General features: G+C 41.4%; 1 protein-coding gene across 8 annotated transcripts in view; it reads left to right on the top strand.

Annotated features, from left to right (window-relative positions):
* Window positions 1-17,316, top strand: part of adgrl3.1 (adhesion G protein-coupled receptor L3.1) — a 110,426-nt gene that overhangs the window by 81,746 nt on the left and 11,364 nt on the right. For all 8 annotated transcript variants that reach the window (XM_058640076.1, XM_058640072.1, XM_058640074.1 and 5 more), the window contains exons 12-19: window positions 530-713; window positions 4,256-4,378; window positions 4,560-4,765; window positions 6,234-6,410; window positions 7,426-7,635; window positions 11,687-11,907; window positions 14,590-14,656; window positions 16,053-16,144. In XM_058640076.1, coding sequence (XP_058496059.1) covers window positions 530-713; window positions 4,256-4,378; window positions 4,560-4,765; window positions 6,234-6,410; window positions 7,426-7,635; window positions 11,687-11,907; window positions 14,590-14,656; window positions 16,053-16,144 — 1,280 coding nt within the window. The remainder of the gene's footprint in view (window positions 1-529; window positions 714-4,255; window positions 4,379-4,559; window positions 4,766-6,233; window positions 6,411-7,425; window positions 7,636-11,686; window positions 11,908-14,589; window positions 14,657-16,052; window positions 16,145-17,316) is intronic.

Here is a 17,316-nt window from a genome sequence, read left to right as displayed (position 1 = left end):
CTGCTGGATATGACCCAGCAGACATTATCTGATAAAACTCTAATTTCTTCCCAGAACCCCAAGCATACGTTTTCTAACTTCAAGATAAGGCTGTTGGTTTAAAAGGAAAAAAAAAAAAAAAAAAACTGAAACAGGTTTGTGGCTGTGGACACATGGCGATTGCGATCAGCTAATTAGCTTAGCTTGATTTATTAAGAACATCTGTGATGCATTTTCTTTCACAACAACATTTCATAAAGAGAATTGTAAAGGACAAAAGTGGGAACTGCCATTGCTAAGTGTGGAGTACTACTTTGATTAACCTCCTGCCTTTGTTTGCATGGGAATGCTACTTTTGCACCTCGTTTTTTTCTGTCATGACATGTCAATATAATCAATGAAAAGTCATTGCATTCTAACTGTTGCATCCCATAGACTGCTGCCCTCCATAGGGATATTACGTCTGCAAGTCTCAGAGTAACATCACAGGGATTCAAGTGTGAACATGAGCTTCTTCCATGTGACATTTGTGTTTCTGCTGCTGCCACAGGCGATGGTGGAGACGGTGAATAATTTGCTGCAGCCACGAGCCCAGGCAGCGTGGCGAGAGCTGCCCACGAGCGAGCAGCTACACTCGGCCACTCTGCTCCTCGACACTGTGGAGACTGGGGCTTTTATGTTAGCTGACAACCTCCTCAAGACTGACACTGTGCAGGAGTCCAGTGACAACATCCGTGAGTACGATTTTTGGTACCTTCCAGTTCGGTAAAGTCAGTCAGACCCTGTGAGTGTCAAGGATACTGTTGAGATGCCCTGGAGCAAGGCACTTAACCACTTTGTGTTACAGAGGACCGGAAACAGTGTCCCAGTGTTATACTGCACTACAGTGTACTGTATGTCACGAGTTGAATTTGTAGAAGTGTAAAGTATGAGCAGTGATGTTTTGTCTACTTTAGAGAAATGAAAGATATTTTGGCAGTAATGATGCTTCTTGGATTCCACACAGTTTCCTTTGTTTTTCTTTTGCAGATAATATAACAACATAAACCAACCAAAAATATGACATATATGATATGATGTCATCATGTAAAATAATGGATGGTAAAAAAAAAAAAAAATAAATAAAATAAATCATCCTCCATGTGTTCCGTATGTGCGAATGGACATGAATTGAAATAGGGCGGAATGATGCTGTTGTTACATTGCTTAGAGCTCGGAGAAAGAAACATATTCTGGAGTTCATGCACGTGGAGCTGAGCTGTTAACAGTCGTCTGATAGCAGGATATATTTTATTTCATTTACCACAAGGGGAGTTAAGACAAAAAGAACATTTGTGGGAAAGGAAAACAGAACAAACAATAAAAAAAACCTGTACTGTAATGCATTTGTATGCATGAATTAACAAAACTACCATATCTGCCAAATCTGAATTCTTACATTTTAATTTAAAAAAGCATATGCTTTGTGACACCTTTCATTACACATTATTAGAAAATTAAATATATATTTCATCAGATTAACATTGTGCAATAAATAAAAAAAAAAAGAAAGAATTTGCCCAACACCAACATTTGCAACAGACTACATGTATTTACTGTTCTATTATGTAGAGAAGGCACATAAAGCTGTCAAAGGGAGTCATGATGAAGAGGTCCAGAATATGGTTTGAAAGGCTTTGAAGGATACGATCCACAGAGACCCAATCTAATCTAACATAATACATGGAAGGAAAACTGGCCTTGAGGCTTATAAAGCAGGCGTTTCCCACATTTTTATTTATTTATTCAGATATTTTTCTCTCCTCCACTTGTAGGAGGAATTGACAAAACAGAAAAAAGGTAGTTATTATGGTGTTGTGCACATTATCCCCGCTTTAACTCATCTCTCCTTCACTTCCTTCTGTCATATTTTCTCATCTTCTTTAACTGATCCTCCCATCATTGGGCCACGGGCCTTTCTTTTTATGCCTTTAGATGATGACATACTGTATATTTGAGCCCTCGTTTCATCCGCGCTCAGACCAGCAAGTTGCTCACATCCGTTTCCCTTGATTATCCTCCAGTTTACTCGTCTTTTGATTTAGTATTTCAAAACGCTTCATTCACCCATAACTATTATTCGCTGGACTTCAGTCACTCTGTCAGACATGAAAACCTCCCTTGTGGAGGAGGAGCAGTAGAAAGAAAACTGAAGCTAATGAGTAGAGAATAAGGCTGAATAAGTGCATGCTTAAGGGTGATGGTGGAATGTCAAATGATGCTCTAAGGTTTTTTCCTTTACTCCCTTTTCACATCAGTAGGCAATGAAATTGCAGCTATTTAAGTCACACAGCGTGGTGATAACATTATGTTTTGTTCCTATTAAAGACAGACAGTACAGACAGATCCAACTGTCAGTCCTTCCAACACGACTTTGTTTCATTCTCGCTCAAGTTGAAGTACAGCGCTTCATTTCCATCAAATGTCCTCCCACACGATTTCACCTTCCATAATTTTAGACTTGTATTTCCTCCAATTCTTTTTTTTCCCCTGAATGCGCCACATAAATACGGTGGTTACATAAACAGTCTTGAAGATGTAGGCTAGCACATCTCTGAAGGACTTAAAACGGCAAATTATCTTTTAGTGGAAAATTTGGTCTTCGCTTTCCTCTTCCTTTCTCTCCTGTTAATCTTCCCTTCAAGCTAATCCAGTGGGCAGATCCACCATGATTATCTCTCCAGTTTTATTCATAACTGGCCTGATACCGCCTCTCATCTCTCTGTTTCTCTCTCTCTCTCTCCATTTCGTCTTTCTTCTCTCTCCTTGCACATTTGCACATTTTAACCCCACCCATCACCATCATCAGCACTACCAATGCCACCTTTTCTGATGAGAGTGAGTGACAGGAGTCAGTTATTTGAACAATACATCAAAAAAACACACACACACAATGTGATATTATTGTGTTTGGTTGCGTGTGTGTGTGTGTGTGTGTGTGTGTGTGACTTTCTGCTGCAGCAATATTAGGATGAATATATCATGTTATTATTAGAGCCAAATCATTGATTTGATGGTGACAGCAGTAGCAGTGGTAGCAGCGGAACAGCGTGAGTGTGTGATAACAATAATGAACAAGGGTGTTTCTTAGGAGGAGGACTGTCAAGACAAGGATCCTTTAATTAGATTAGACTGTGTGTTTTGATACCCCGCTGCCATGGGTGGGTGTGGATGTGTGTGTGTGTGTGTGTGTGTATTTGTGTGTACATAGCTTAAATATTTAGTTTGGTTTATGTGAAAGAGAGGGACTCAGTACTCTTTCTTTCTGTCAGTATTTGCTCATCAGTGTCTGTGTTCACGTCTGCCTGCTTCACTCTTCCTCCATCTTCCCTGTGTGATACCTTTGTATGTATTACCTCTGTGCACTATTTTACTCTATGGGTGAACGTAGTTTTCTCCAATCTAGCCTCGTGCTCCTGTGAAGACCCTCTTTCTTTCCTGACCTCTTCAGGACACTCCCCCCCATTACACCTCCTCTTCCACGCTCATTTCCATGAAGTCCTTGTGTTGTTTATTTGATTGGGGGAGGTGTTTCCACCACAAAAGCAGTGTCTAAATCACCAAATCATTCAAAAGCACAAGATAGCGATACAGTCCTTAATTAGAAATGTTATCACACAGCCTTAATCAGGAATGAACTAATGAACCTGGATTGAAATTAGATTCACACAATACAACAGATAGGCTGGATTATCCACCCTGATGTGTTGGACACCTTATCTGAAGACACTGTTGCCTTTTTAGTGTAAAAGTCCAACATTTTTCACTCTGATGTATGTCGACTTTTTAAATGTATTTGTTTGGGGGAAAGCTCTAAACTGCGTCAGGTTTCATGTCTGTGTTCTGCTGTGAGGAACTTTGTGGGAAATAGTGATGGGACAATATTCAATATTATCAAAAAACACCTACAATAAATGAATTGTGGTCAATTTCTATTATTATGAAATGTGAGTGGAGAGAAACATACAGTCTTAGTGTCCAAGTATTTATTTTGTGTCACAATGGGGAGCCGCATCTTTCTTCATAATCTTATTTAAATGTCCCTATTTTTCACTGAACGATACAGTACATGTATCCTTTCTGCGATGTCCCTGATCACAGTCAGTGCACGCCCTTATATGTTTAAGAATAAAAAAAAAAGTGACATGAAAACACATTTCTCCAGTCATCACAATAACATTGTGAACCGCAATTATTTTGGTCAGGATAATCGTGATGTGATGTGTGTGTATTCCAGAGTTGGAAGTGGCCAGGCTGAGCACGGATGGGAACCTTGCAGACTTGACATTCCCTCAGTCAGAACTACACGGAAACTCCATCCAGCTGTCAGCCAGCACTCTCAAACAGCACGGCAGAAACGGTACAGGAGAGATTTCACGCTCTCTCCCTCCCACTCTTTCACAATGAAGTTTATAACTGCCGTCTTACCCCTTCATGTTGCCCAACCCCAACCCCCCCCCCCCCCCCCCCCCTCTTTTTTTTCCTGTCACCATGGAGTTATGTAGCGCTGCTCTTTAATACTCCCATTTGTCTTCTTATAGGTGAGATCAGGATGGCCTTTGTTCTGTACAGGAACTTGGGTGCCTACCTGTCGACTGAAAACGCCAGCGTTAGACTGAGCAGCGATGCGGTCTACCCTAATTACTCTGTTATCGTCAACTCCCCGGTCATCACAGCTTCCATTAACAAGGAGAGCAACAAGGTTTACCTGTCTGAGCCTGTGGTCTTCACTGTCAAACATCTGCAGGTAAGTAAGGTGCACGGCCACAACTCCAAAAAGACATAATTTACTTGTTAGTTTAATGGAAATTAGTAAGAAGTTGAAGGACAGGGTTTTTCACATTTAAAGTTACATATAAAAGTCTGCAGCAGCTAAACATTACCATTACCTAGCGAGTGAAAACAGTAGGCCCAATAGGTGAGAAATTGTGGCTCGATCTGAAATGAAAAATAATTATTATTTGACACGTCTGGCACAAATAAGTCTGTCAGTTTCATGTTCTGTTTTCCAACAAAGCTATTATATAAAATGTGCTCCTGTCTGAGCAACATTTTTCTATTAAAAAATAAGCAACAAACCACTTCAAAAAGTTATTAGTGAAATATAACAATATGTGAGTGGTCGCCTTTAACAGCATTTGTCTTAAGCAGAAAGGAATGGAGGAGTGCCACATGAAGGGCAGATAATTAGCAAAATAAGTGATGTTAGGTTTTGCTTATGGATATTTGGAGTCTCCGCAGGATTTGCTGACAATAACAGTGTCAGCCTTATCGTTAGATAACAGCTGTAAACAGAGCCGCGGCTTTTAACCATTTATACTGCTGGTTATTTCCTGCTGGTTTTTTCCAAGTCAAAACGAGAGTTTTGACTTGGAAAAATGACAATGTGACACATGTAGCCATGCAGTTTGCTGAAGCACTGGAGGTCTGTGTTCATAGGCATGTTAAAGGGAAAAAAACTGCAGTTTGAAAAGAACACTTTAAAATGCTTGTGATTTCCGGGCAGTGGATAAAAACCTGAAAGTCTTCCAACTCTTTTGAATTGTGACTTGCTTTGATACGTCCTGACTCGACTGGTTGTGTCTCATCCTAGAAGATTAAAAAACAACAACAAAAAAAACCTGTCTGCTAATAACAATAACATAGACTGCATAAAGCTTGTTTTGCATAACTTTATAATGACTGTGGCAGTCTGTACATTGTTATATTACTTTACTTAGTGAACAAACACACACTGATCCTATTGATGATCCAGCGTGTTGGAAGCCAAGCAGTTTCACTTGCTCATTTTGAGATAACTTTGCTAAAAGATCACACACACGCACACACACACGCGCGCGCACAGCTTCAGCAGTTTACACAACACACGCAGATCCTACACTCACGATTGACACAACACTGTCACCTCCTGCTATGGCTCAGTGTTTATTTGTTGCTGCATTCTCTCATTCTGTCCCTTCTGTTTGTTGTTTTGTTGTCGTGTGTGTGTTTGACTCCCTCTCTGTAATTCTTCTTCTTCTCCGTCCTCTCTCCGACCAATTCCACCCACCATTTCTCACTTCTTTTTTGGCTCCCCTGAAATTTCATGCTTCTGCCTCCCACCTCCCTGTGACTAAGTATCTGTTTTGTCTACTTCCGCTCTCACCCCTCCTCCATTTTGTCCCTTGCTCACTGGCTTAATTTATTCCTCTATATGTTGTCTCCCTCTCTCATAGCATTCAGAAGAAAACTTCAATCCCAACTGTTCGTTCTGGAGCTACTCCAAACGCACCATGATGGGATTCTGGTCTACTCAGGACTGTCGTCTGCTGGCCACCAACCGCACACACACCAGCTGCTCGTGCACACACCTCACCAGCTTTGCAGTGCTCATGGCCCATGTGGAGGTCAAGGTAGGCATATATTCTGCCGTGCCAGCCAGACGGGGAGGGGCAATATCAAAGGGTCAGTTGTTCATCATTTCATTAGCAGTGGCTGGCAATGCTGGTCAACAGATCCTGGATAAGGGGGAAGGAAAGGGGGAAGGAAAGAAGGAAGGAACGGAAGGGAGAAAAATAGATAATAACTCCAGATAGTCTTTAATACTGAGTAATCATTCTTGGCAGAGGAAATTTTACAGTTGATTTTTACAGCTGGTTTGTCTAGTCTGATGATGACACTGGGTTAATAAAGAAAAAAAAAATGCACTCAGATATGAAGTACATGACAAGCAAGACAAACGGATTTTGATTTAGCACAGAAATGTTCCTCACTGACCAGAACAAACTGCTGTCCCATTAAATTGCAAATATCTTTTTTACATTTGAATTATCAGAATGTACAGTATATATTTTAATATCCACAAGCCAGAGTGGGATGTGAATTAAAACCTCTTTGTCCTGCCGTGTGTGGGATAAGTACTTTTTGTCTCCACCTTTTGTTACGTTAAGACCAAGTCTTAACAAAATCGGCTCTTGTACCGCTGGATAATGGGTGACACCCCTTTTCTCCCTCTGGATCGGAGGATGTGTGTTATTTCTAAAGGGGTCATGGTCAGAGCGAGCCTGCCAACCTGTGTGAACACAGTGTGAGGGTTTGAGCAGTAGATCCATCACAGCAGTGCAATGTTTGCAATGAACATTGCTCTGCCTGCCAGGCTGCTAGACACTGATGGATAGAAGCAGCACACCTGTGCAACGCAGCGTAACACTGTGGCCCTGAACGCTCTGCGACACAAAACCAGACTCACATCAGTCACGGGAGGGAAGACGTCTGAGTGCGTGTCTGCTTCTGCACTGTGTTGCATGTTACCACAATTTGATTTGTTCCACCTTACAAAACCAGTGGTAAATCAAACTATGGTAAAAAAAAAAAAAAATGAATTGAACATTGAATAACACGCCCTCTCACTCTTTTTGTTTTTCACAGAAAGCAGACAGCATGCACGACCTGCTCCTAGATGTGATCACCTGGGTGGGCATCCTGTTGTCGCTGGTTTGTTTGCTGATCTGCATCTTCACCTTTTGCTTCTTCCGCGGGCTGCAGAGTGACCGCAACACCATCCACAAGAACCTCTGCATCAGCCTTTTCATCGCTGAGTCACTGTTCTTGGTTGGGATCAACAGGGCTGACCAGCCGGTAAGAAGTTTTTCCTTTTTGTTTAGGTCGTACATCTGTGAAAAATATGCTGAATCTGTGTGCATATTCTTTTAATTCTAAGCCATGACAAGGTCATTTTATATTAGGAGATGAAAAACATCAAAAACAAAAACATTTTGCCCTCGGCGTACATTTCAAACTGCGCCTGCACTTAATTCGTGCCGTGCTCGAACACAAGCTCTGCATTATTGTCCAGTGACCAGTGGCGCTGATAATACTGCTAAGTTGGCACAGCAAATTCTGAAATGTTTACTCACTTGATGTCAGTGGTTGACCACATTTACCACTACATGAATAAGAAACAGCAGATTCAGTTAACGTGGCATTCCCAGAGTAAATCAAAAACAGGCATTTCTGTGGGTGGCTGTTCAACAAACCATATTGGTGTATTCATATTGGTTTTCACCCCAACATAAATGAAGAAGAAGAAAAACGTTTTTTTGTAACGTTAGTTCACTGGTTTGTGGTTATTTGAGAATGTATTGCATAGATATACAGGATGAAAAGTCAATATAAAACATACTGTGTGTATGAGTAAAAATCTCTTTGGCTATTTGGTTCGTTGTTCATATAATTAACTGCACTACAGGCATATTACATGTTACTAATAATATACCGGATAATCTTTTAAATCTTTGTGAAAGCGTAGTTGAGCTTCAGTCCACACTAGCATTTGTTAGTCATTTGTTCCCCCCCCCCCCCCCGGCAACAGTAGCAGGGGATCTCCGTGGTTGTGAGGAGGATTTTTGTAAGGTAATTAACATCTGCAAACAAAGCCTATTTGAGGCAGGATTGTGAAAATGGGTTCAACCTGCTTTTGACCGCTCATGTTAGAGAGGTGTCAGGCAGTTTCACACGAGGCGCGAGTGCCCACACGCACCACGGCTAAACTCTATCCTGGCAGCCACGTTTACTACACAGGATTGTGCGATTTATTTTCAGTGAATACTGATTTCGGAATAGTTACTTTATTTCCTCGCCTTGCAAAAATATTACATACAGTCCGTTACGTTCATGAATTCCTGTGACTGAAAAAAAGCCGAGCAAAATATTCCATAGCAGCTCAAGTGCAGAGGTCACGTGAGGTCAAATAATGCACGTTGACATTCAGACCAACCTTGGGTTTTATTCTAGGCTGCTGTGTCGGCTGTATTGGCCATATGTTATTGCGTGCATCAAAATGTCAAGTAGCCTACAATGATTTCTTCTTCACAGTCAGCTATGTTATGCTCCAGTATCTGCTGCTCATAAGTGCAGTACTCTTTACATCTCTTTGAGCATGGCAATTATTAGTCATGGCCAAACCCTCTCAAGGCCATGTTTCAGGTTGACTGGCTCCAATGAATTCAGGCTGAAACATGTTTATGGTTTTAACAGCGGCGCTCCTCTCTGCAGTCACTGTGGCTTGTGCAAATACATGTAACGTAACTTAAGTAGTTCTAACCTAATTGGTCACTTTGTGTTTTTTCACTCACACTACTTAAACCTCACCATACAGGGACTTACTTGTATTACAGTTAATGATGCATTGCCTTCACTGCTCATGTGGAGCTGTGCTCAGCTTTTACAACTCACAACAGCAGAGGAGGAAGGACGCTAATGAAACCTTAAGCTCTCGATGATGATTAAGACCTGATCTGCAATAAGCAGAACCCGATAAGCCACGTGTTAACAGCACGGTGTTTATTTTAGTTCATTATCAATAAAAGTGGAGGGATTCTCCTCAAGATCAGTGTGGACAATATTTCAACGAGATAGCACATGCATTAAATGTACAGCCTTTTTAATTCAGTGTGTGCTCGCATTGAGTTTTGTAAATGTGGAATATCCATCCATCCATCCATCTTCTACCCTCTTTATCCTCTACATGAGGGTCGCGGGGGAGCTGTGCCAATCCCAGCTGACTCAGGGTGATAGGCGGGGTACAGATCGCCAGTCCATCACAGGGCCCCACAGACAGACAGCCATCCACTCCAGTGTCCAATTTACCTAATACCTATATTGCATTGTTTTGGACTGTGGGAGGAAACCGGAGAACCTGGAGAAAACCTACACACACATAGGGAGAACATGCCCTTGTTCCGACTGGGTCACAAACCTGGGTCTTCTTGCTGCAAAGGCAAGAGTGCTAACCACTACACTAACCATGTGGCCCAATGTGGAATATACTGTATATATATATATATATATATACATATAGTATACATTTTTGTTGATGACACACATGTGAAATAGTACTCCCTGTGAGTCATCCCGCCACATTGTTAGGTGCTAATACACTGGACCAACAAACATATTGTCCACATGGTTTGAGTTTCAGTCATTGCCTGTGTTGTACAATCCATATAGGCTGCATTCAATATGCCAATCCTGGACTATGACTTTAAGCCTCATTTGTATGCAAGTTTTTACCCAAAGAATCGAATTGGACTGATTTTGAGAGAAGATATCCTCCTTTAATTTGACCTGGAAAGGTCACCTAAATAATAAGTTTTGTTTTTATTGGGGGGGGCGGGCGCAGTGAGAACACATTCATATTACAAATGAAGAGACAAAACAAATTTGATAAAATGTGTTTTGACATTGAGGTTTGTGTATTTGTCTTTGTCTGTGTATGTCGGAGTGTGTGTAGGAGAGATCATGTTTTTTTTGTATGCATGCTGCTTATTGGTGTATGCCATTCTCCTGTTAATTACTGGTGACTATTTGTGACCTCCATTAACATCCTCACCGTCGCTTAGCTCACAGCAGGTTAAGCCAGTAATTCCAGCAGGAAAAGTAAATGACTTTGCATAATCAGCCAGTTTTTTTTTACCTGTGTGTTTGCGTACTTGTGTGTGTCTTTGCCCGTGTGTGTAATCTACACTGTGTGATCATTAGAAATGGAAATGAGTGACTCCTTTGCCCCCTAAACTCATTGTCTCTCAGACATTAGGTAATTGTCTCTCACTGAAAACCCCACAGTTATGAAAGTCTGTCTGTTAGCTCTCCTATTCAGTGATTTAGGAGTGACTCTTAAGATTACAGCATTGCCGTGAATGTGACGGGCCAAATCTCTCTGCTCTATCTATGCTCTGATTCCTTGCCTACTCTTCTTCAGAGGCTCCCCTTTCTTCTGATTCTGCTGCTAAAAATTTAATGCAGTTGTAGGTTTGACACCCGTCTTTTATGCTCCTAACCTTTTGCTGAGCAGTTGCTGCTTTATTTTTTACACTCAAAATCAAAGAATTTTCTCAGTATTTTTTATCATCTTCCTCTCTAATGCTAAATTCCCCACTCATCCATCTCTTTCCACTGGCTAACCATGTGATTTGAAATCCATTTGCACAGCATCTGTGTGAATAGTTAACCATTGGTTAGTACAAATAGCTATAATCTTATTTGATTACACGCTGAATTAACAATATTCAGTATTTAGATGATGTAGTTTGTGTAAAATACACAGTTCAGCTCTGGAAAAAAGCATAAAGACCAGTCTCTCGTGTGGTATTCATGATATGTTACTACTGTTCCAAGCTCCAAAAAAATGTGTCAATTTTTATAGGTGATCTGTCTCTCTCATCCCAAGTTGCTGAGTCATTTTTCGCAGCAGATCCACTCATTTTGTTCATCCTTGATCAAAATCATGTTGTATACAGTGCTGCAAAGTAATGTGCCCTCCTCAATAGCCCCTTCCTCTTAGCCTCCTTTGAAATTACTTTGCTACTTCTATTTGAAATGTGGTCAGTCATTACAAGCTGCAGCACCAACTTTTCACTTATATTTTCAATCCATCTTCTTAAATAACTATGTGGAATAAAGGGTAAATAAGGCTCAACTAATATTGAGCGTATTGTAATTTTGACCAATCTTGTCCCTCTTCTGCCTATTCCACTATCGGTTGCCCTGACTCATAACCGAAGCACCTGTTTTATAACAACTCATCTGTGCAAGTGTTCTCCACACTGAATATTCCCGTCGCATCATTGTGCTGTATGTATGTGTTGCTGTGTTTCTAAATCCTCCCCATCTTTTCTTTCTCTCTCCCCAGATTGCCTGTGCTGTCTTCGCAGCCCTGCTCCATTTCTTCTTCTTGGCAGCCTTCACTTGGATGTTCCTGGAAGGGGTGCAGCTCTACATCATGTTGGTAGAGGTGTTTGAGAGTGAACACTCCAGGACTAAGTACTTCTACCTGGCAGGATACGGAGTGCCTGCTGTCATAGTGGCCGTCTCCGCTGCAGTGGACTACCGGAGTTACGGAACTGACCGAGTGTGAGTAAGGACAGTGTGGTGGCGAAGAGCTTGATGGAGGGATGGATGACTGGATGTGGGTGTTGGGGGGGTGGGGGGTTGGGATGTAGTGCCTGCTGTCATTTTGGCTGTGTCTGCCACTGTGGCTGTGGACTGTACAAGCTGTGGCACATCTGAAGAGTCAATTCAGAGAGGCTGAGAGGGAAGAGAGGCAGAGAAGGATGGAAGACAGTGAGAGAAGCAGGGGAGGACGCAGCATGGAGTGCCACCATGAGCACAGCAGCAACAATGTTTGAATATAGAAGGCTTTAAATGGCAGAATACAAGGATTTTGGAGCAGACTGGGGGAGAAAGGGAATGACTTCATGTGTGACAGAGAATGGAGGGATGGAAGCTGGAGTGGTTGGTAGTCAGATTGTGTACATTCTTATTGGGCAACACGTGTGTGTGGCTTCCCTGAAGGAAGCACAAAGTAGTCAGTGGGATGAGGACATATACTGTATATATATATATATATACATACATATATATATACATATGTATAAATATATATATATATATATATATATATATATATATATATATATATATATATATATACACAGTATATACACATATATATATATGAGCACACAGTAACAGAAACCAAGAGAGGGGCAGCCACCATCTCATTCATATGAAGTACAGTATATGCATATAGGTAAATACACTGGAGTTAACATGCATGACCTGTCCATGCTGTCAATGTCATGACTCAGAAAAATGGCCATAAAAAGGCCACATTTTTATTCATACAGCACATATACATATAATGTGCATAAATGTGCAGTATACATGACCCTTCCTCAATGCCTCTGTCACCCCACTGCATAAAGAGGACATTATTAATGTGGACACTACATTAAGAAAAAATATAACTCCCTCAATTTTTAATAAATGAGCTGCTCCATATAGAGAGTGAAAAATGACAAGACACTATAGGGCTGTTAAATGATTCATATACTCATACATGTTCTTGTTGTCTGTTGTTTGCGGGGGCCTTTTGTCGAGCAGACCTCGCCGCTTTCCTCCAGCTACACATCACCTCAGAGAGGTTGAATACAAGGAAAAGGTTGAATTAGCAGTATTTAAGCATCAAGCCACACCGGTCTGTATGCCACTTAGATCAATATTTCATTGTGGGATGATCATTAAAACATGAGTGTCTGAATGCCAAGCTCTGGATGAATAATCAGGCTGCATTCCATTAGCCACCCGACTAAGAGCCTTGTCTTCAAGACAACAGTTGTGGGGATAGGAAATGATAGTTTTGAAAGAGCAATATCACACCAACAGCTGTGGAACCATGTTTGGGTATGTAAAAGATCAATTTCAGCAAAAGTATATTCTCCTTGTTCAAAATAATATCTCAAATGAACAAACATGTTTTTTTTCTCCATGTGCTTCATAGATTTAAAATAATCTGACAGCTATTTTCTCAGCCAGGCATCTTACATTAAAAGCAGTAACTCCGTTATGTGAGTCATTTATTAGTCCAGTCTTGAAAATGGCACTGCTTATCATGTTTGACATTACACATTGAAACAAAACCTCTGCAAATATCACCTGCCTTCCCTGCTGTGTCACCTTGACATATAATGCACCCCATTCTCCTCCATATTAGCCAGTGGCACTGAGTCTAACATCCCATAATGAAGGCGGCTATGACTTAGCAAAGGAACCCTACTGGTGGATACAGCGACACAGTCAGGGACCCATAATGGAGGGCTCTCTAATGTGGTGGAAATTGAAAGATTAATAATTCAGAAGCAGCTGGTCATGAATCAGTTGGCCATTTTGCGCCAGTGTTTTTTTCCTCCGGTACGTTTTCCTGCATCCCTGTGGGTCTGACCTCAGCGGAGGTTAGTTAGAAACTTTTTTTTACTCTCCTTCTTACTGCAGTTGATGAGTGAAGATGTTTGGGGTGATGTTACATAGCATACAGCAACTAGTATTTACACTAGCATTTTATACTAACCTTGTGGTCAAAACTGTGTGTGTGTGTGCTGTAGGTGTGTGTTTTTGCATATATATATATATATATACTTATATGTGCTGGCATGTGAGTGTGTGTGTTCTGTCCTTTAACCTCTCCACAGCCACTCTCAGACTCCATAAATAGCCTGGTGTGATGTGAGGGCTGCATCCATAACTCAGTCATATTTTTGCAACTGCAGAATGCGTCTGTGTCATATATATCTGAGCCCTATGGGGGAAGTAAGGGTTTATTAATCACAGGTGCTCATCCCTTGCTGTACCCCCACCTCTGTGTGTGATGTACATTTGAGGTTGGCACACACTGTGCTGTATTTTCCACCAACCAGTAACACCTTTCTCATTGTTCTCCATCTCTTTCACTTCTCCATTGACACCAGTTCCTTCTGCTAACTTGATGCATGTGATACAGTGCAGCATATAATACATGCCCCCTCCCCCTTTATCTATAATATCATACTATACTATGCTTGTGTGTGTGTGAGAGAGAGAGAATGTGATGCGTCCTCTGTCCTCTGCAGGTAAATCCTTGCTACCCTACATCCATCTGAGTCTGGACTACTTGTCTTTCCTCCCTCCTGTTCTCCTTTGCTCTGTTCCTCATGTATGATGCATCTGTCCCTCTGTCTCTCCCTCTTGCTCACTCCTTGTCTTTCTCTGTCTCTCTAGGTGCTGGCTGCGGTTGGATACATACTTTATCTGGAGTTTCATAGGTCCTGCCACCCTCATCATCATGGTGAGACACACATGCTTGCCATAGTGTAACTGAAACGTAACCGTGGGTCGTTTTGGCCAACCCCTGAATATGACCCATATGTACGTTTTTGGCGTTTTTCAAATCAGCTACACACAGGTGTTAGTGAGGTTAGGGTTAGTAGTCGTGTGTGTGAAAGTGTAACATGGGAGTCAAACTGCCGCTGGAAATCTGGATGACAATGGATGACAATGGCACATTCAAGGTACCATGTTGCTGTTATTTATACTACCACTAGGGGCGCTGCTTTTGAAGACGTAAATATTGGTCGCAATTCCTGCATACGACCTATATGTAGGTTTTGTTGTAGGACAGTCTCACATGTACAGGTGCAGAAACCACAGGCTGTGCATCAAGACGTTTGGTCATCATCTACTGACCTCCTTATAGTGTAAGAGGAAGTGTCTGGGCCCATGCTACCTCAGGCAGATTTTTATCCCAAACATAATGTGCTTTATTCAAGCTATTTAAAGTAGCAAAATGACCAACACATCTGTACCTCATCCGGGGAAGAAAAACTTGAGTTTTTGAGTGGCACTTGAGTGCCATTAGTGCATTTAATGTGTTCTCCAAGTGTCGGAATTTTCATTCCTTCCATCTAAAAAGAGGCAAAAATTGTCTGTTGCTATTTTTAAGTTGCATAACATAGGCAGGGAAGCAATTTGGCATGAACAGGAGTACTAATATTGAAACCTATTTTTGTTACGCCCGTTTTTTGAGTAGAGTCTACAGAAATCTAATATGAGGCCAAACAGAAGGACATTTACTTACACGGGTGCATGCGCGTGCATGTGTGTGTGAGTACAAAGACATAAAATAACACAGGGTTCGAGAAAGGTAGAATGAATGAAATGGGACATGTTCCCAATTAGTTGAATGTCAGCATGTACACTCATGCTCTGTACTCGCTTTAGAAATGTCAGCCAGACTATCACTGATCTAACTGGGTCTATAAGTGGGAGCAGTGCAGGTGGGCCTGCTCTGTTATGATGCTTCACCCGTTGGTAACATATACACCTTTATAAATCTAACACAACACCCCAGATGAGGTATTATTAAACCACCACTATCTAAGCATTCGGTGGGCCAGGAGAATATAGGCAGCAACTGAGAATTGGATTTTCATTATAGCAATGATCCTCAGTGGTTGCACTGACTGCTATATTTTCCCTGACACTTAAGCTGCTGCTGTATTTTGAGCACATATAGGGATGTTGATTGTGGGCTGATACTGTCCCCAAGCCAATTACTGCTGGAAGGGAAAATGAAATCAAATACACTGACTTTGAGTGCACTGTTCTGGTGACAAAGGGTCTTTAATTAGGTTAATCACTACAAAATATTAACTTGTGTGTGTGTGTGTGTGTGTGTGTTTCAGCTGAATGTAATCTTCCTTGGCATCGCGCTGTATAAGATGTTCCATCACACGGCCATTCTCAAACCAGACTCTGGCTGTTTGGACAACATCAAGTAAGTACATGTGTGCCTAAGACTCTGGCACCACATAAACTGTTGGCTTTGAAATTGGGTGTGATTTTGTGGGTTACATTTAAGGAATAGTTTGACAAATGTACTTACAGTCGTAACTGTTTGTACTAGATATAGTTTGGAGCAGGAACCACAGCCTAATAACTTAGGGTTAGAGGTTTGGAGCAGGAGGATAAAACTAGCCTGGCCAAACATTTTGTTAAATGCAGCGCTTTAGTTGTTTTCCAATGATTCACTCTGTTACTTAAAATAACACACACAGCAAAAGGTGTCCACGCACTGGTGTTGTAGTACTCGAGATCGGTCTCGAGACCACTTTTTGAAGGTCTCAGTATCGTCTTGGAATCGACTGCATTTTTACTCGGTCTTGTCTTGGTCTCGGACAAAGCGGACTCAGGATTTTATCAACTGTAGGGATATCAATAAATTGCCTGTGCATTTTTGGATTAATTTATTAATATCATTACTATGATTTTGCGTAAATTGTATTCATTGTACAACCAATAACTTTTTGTCACCGTTAACGGCTGTCACCCCTCCCGCCCCCTTTCACACGTCCCCCACAAAAGTGCATGTGAGTGACAGGAGAAGAGGCCATGAGAAGATGTTAGCCAACTTATCTGTAATAAAATGTGGTTACCTGAACCACAAAGACTTTTTGTGCATAAATACCTCCAAAAGAAAACACAGCGCAACGTGTAAATTCTGCAAAGCGACGCTAACGGAGACGGCTGGGACCACATCCAACTTTTACTGCATCGGTCTTTGTCTTGGTCTTGTCTCGGTCTTGACCCCTCAAAGTCTTGGTCTTGTCTTGGTCTCGATACACTGTTGTCTTGGTCTCGACTTGGTCTCGGTTTAGGTGGTCTTGACTACAACACTACCACGCACACACAGAAATTGCTTAATTACCAATCAGGTAATAATTACCCGGTAATAATTACCCGGTCGACAATGAAGTAATTTTTCTGGGAGCAACAACAATCCCACTCAGCACCTAGTGTTTATTAAAATGGGATATATGTGCCTTTCATAATAATACACATGATGCGATAATGAAATTTCATTAATTCATTCATAAACCAACATGTTACAATGGCAGTAAAGTTAATAGTCTACAAGAGCCAGGCGAGATGTTTTCAGTCACTGTGCTA

Source organism: Solea solea, chromosome 10 (assembly GCF_958295425.1).
Source record: "Solea solea chromosome 10, fSolSol10.1, whole genome shotgun sequence".
NCBI lineage: Eukaryota > Metazoa > Chordata > Actinopteri > Pleuronectiformes > Soleidae > Solea > Solea solea.
This window is presented reverse-complemented; position numbering and strand designations above follow the sequence as displayed.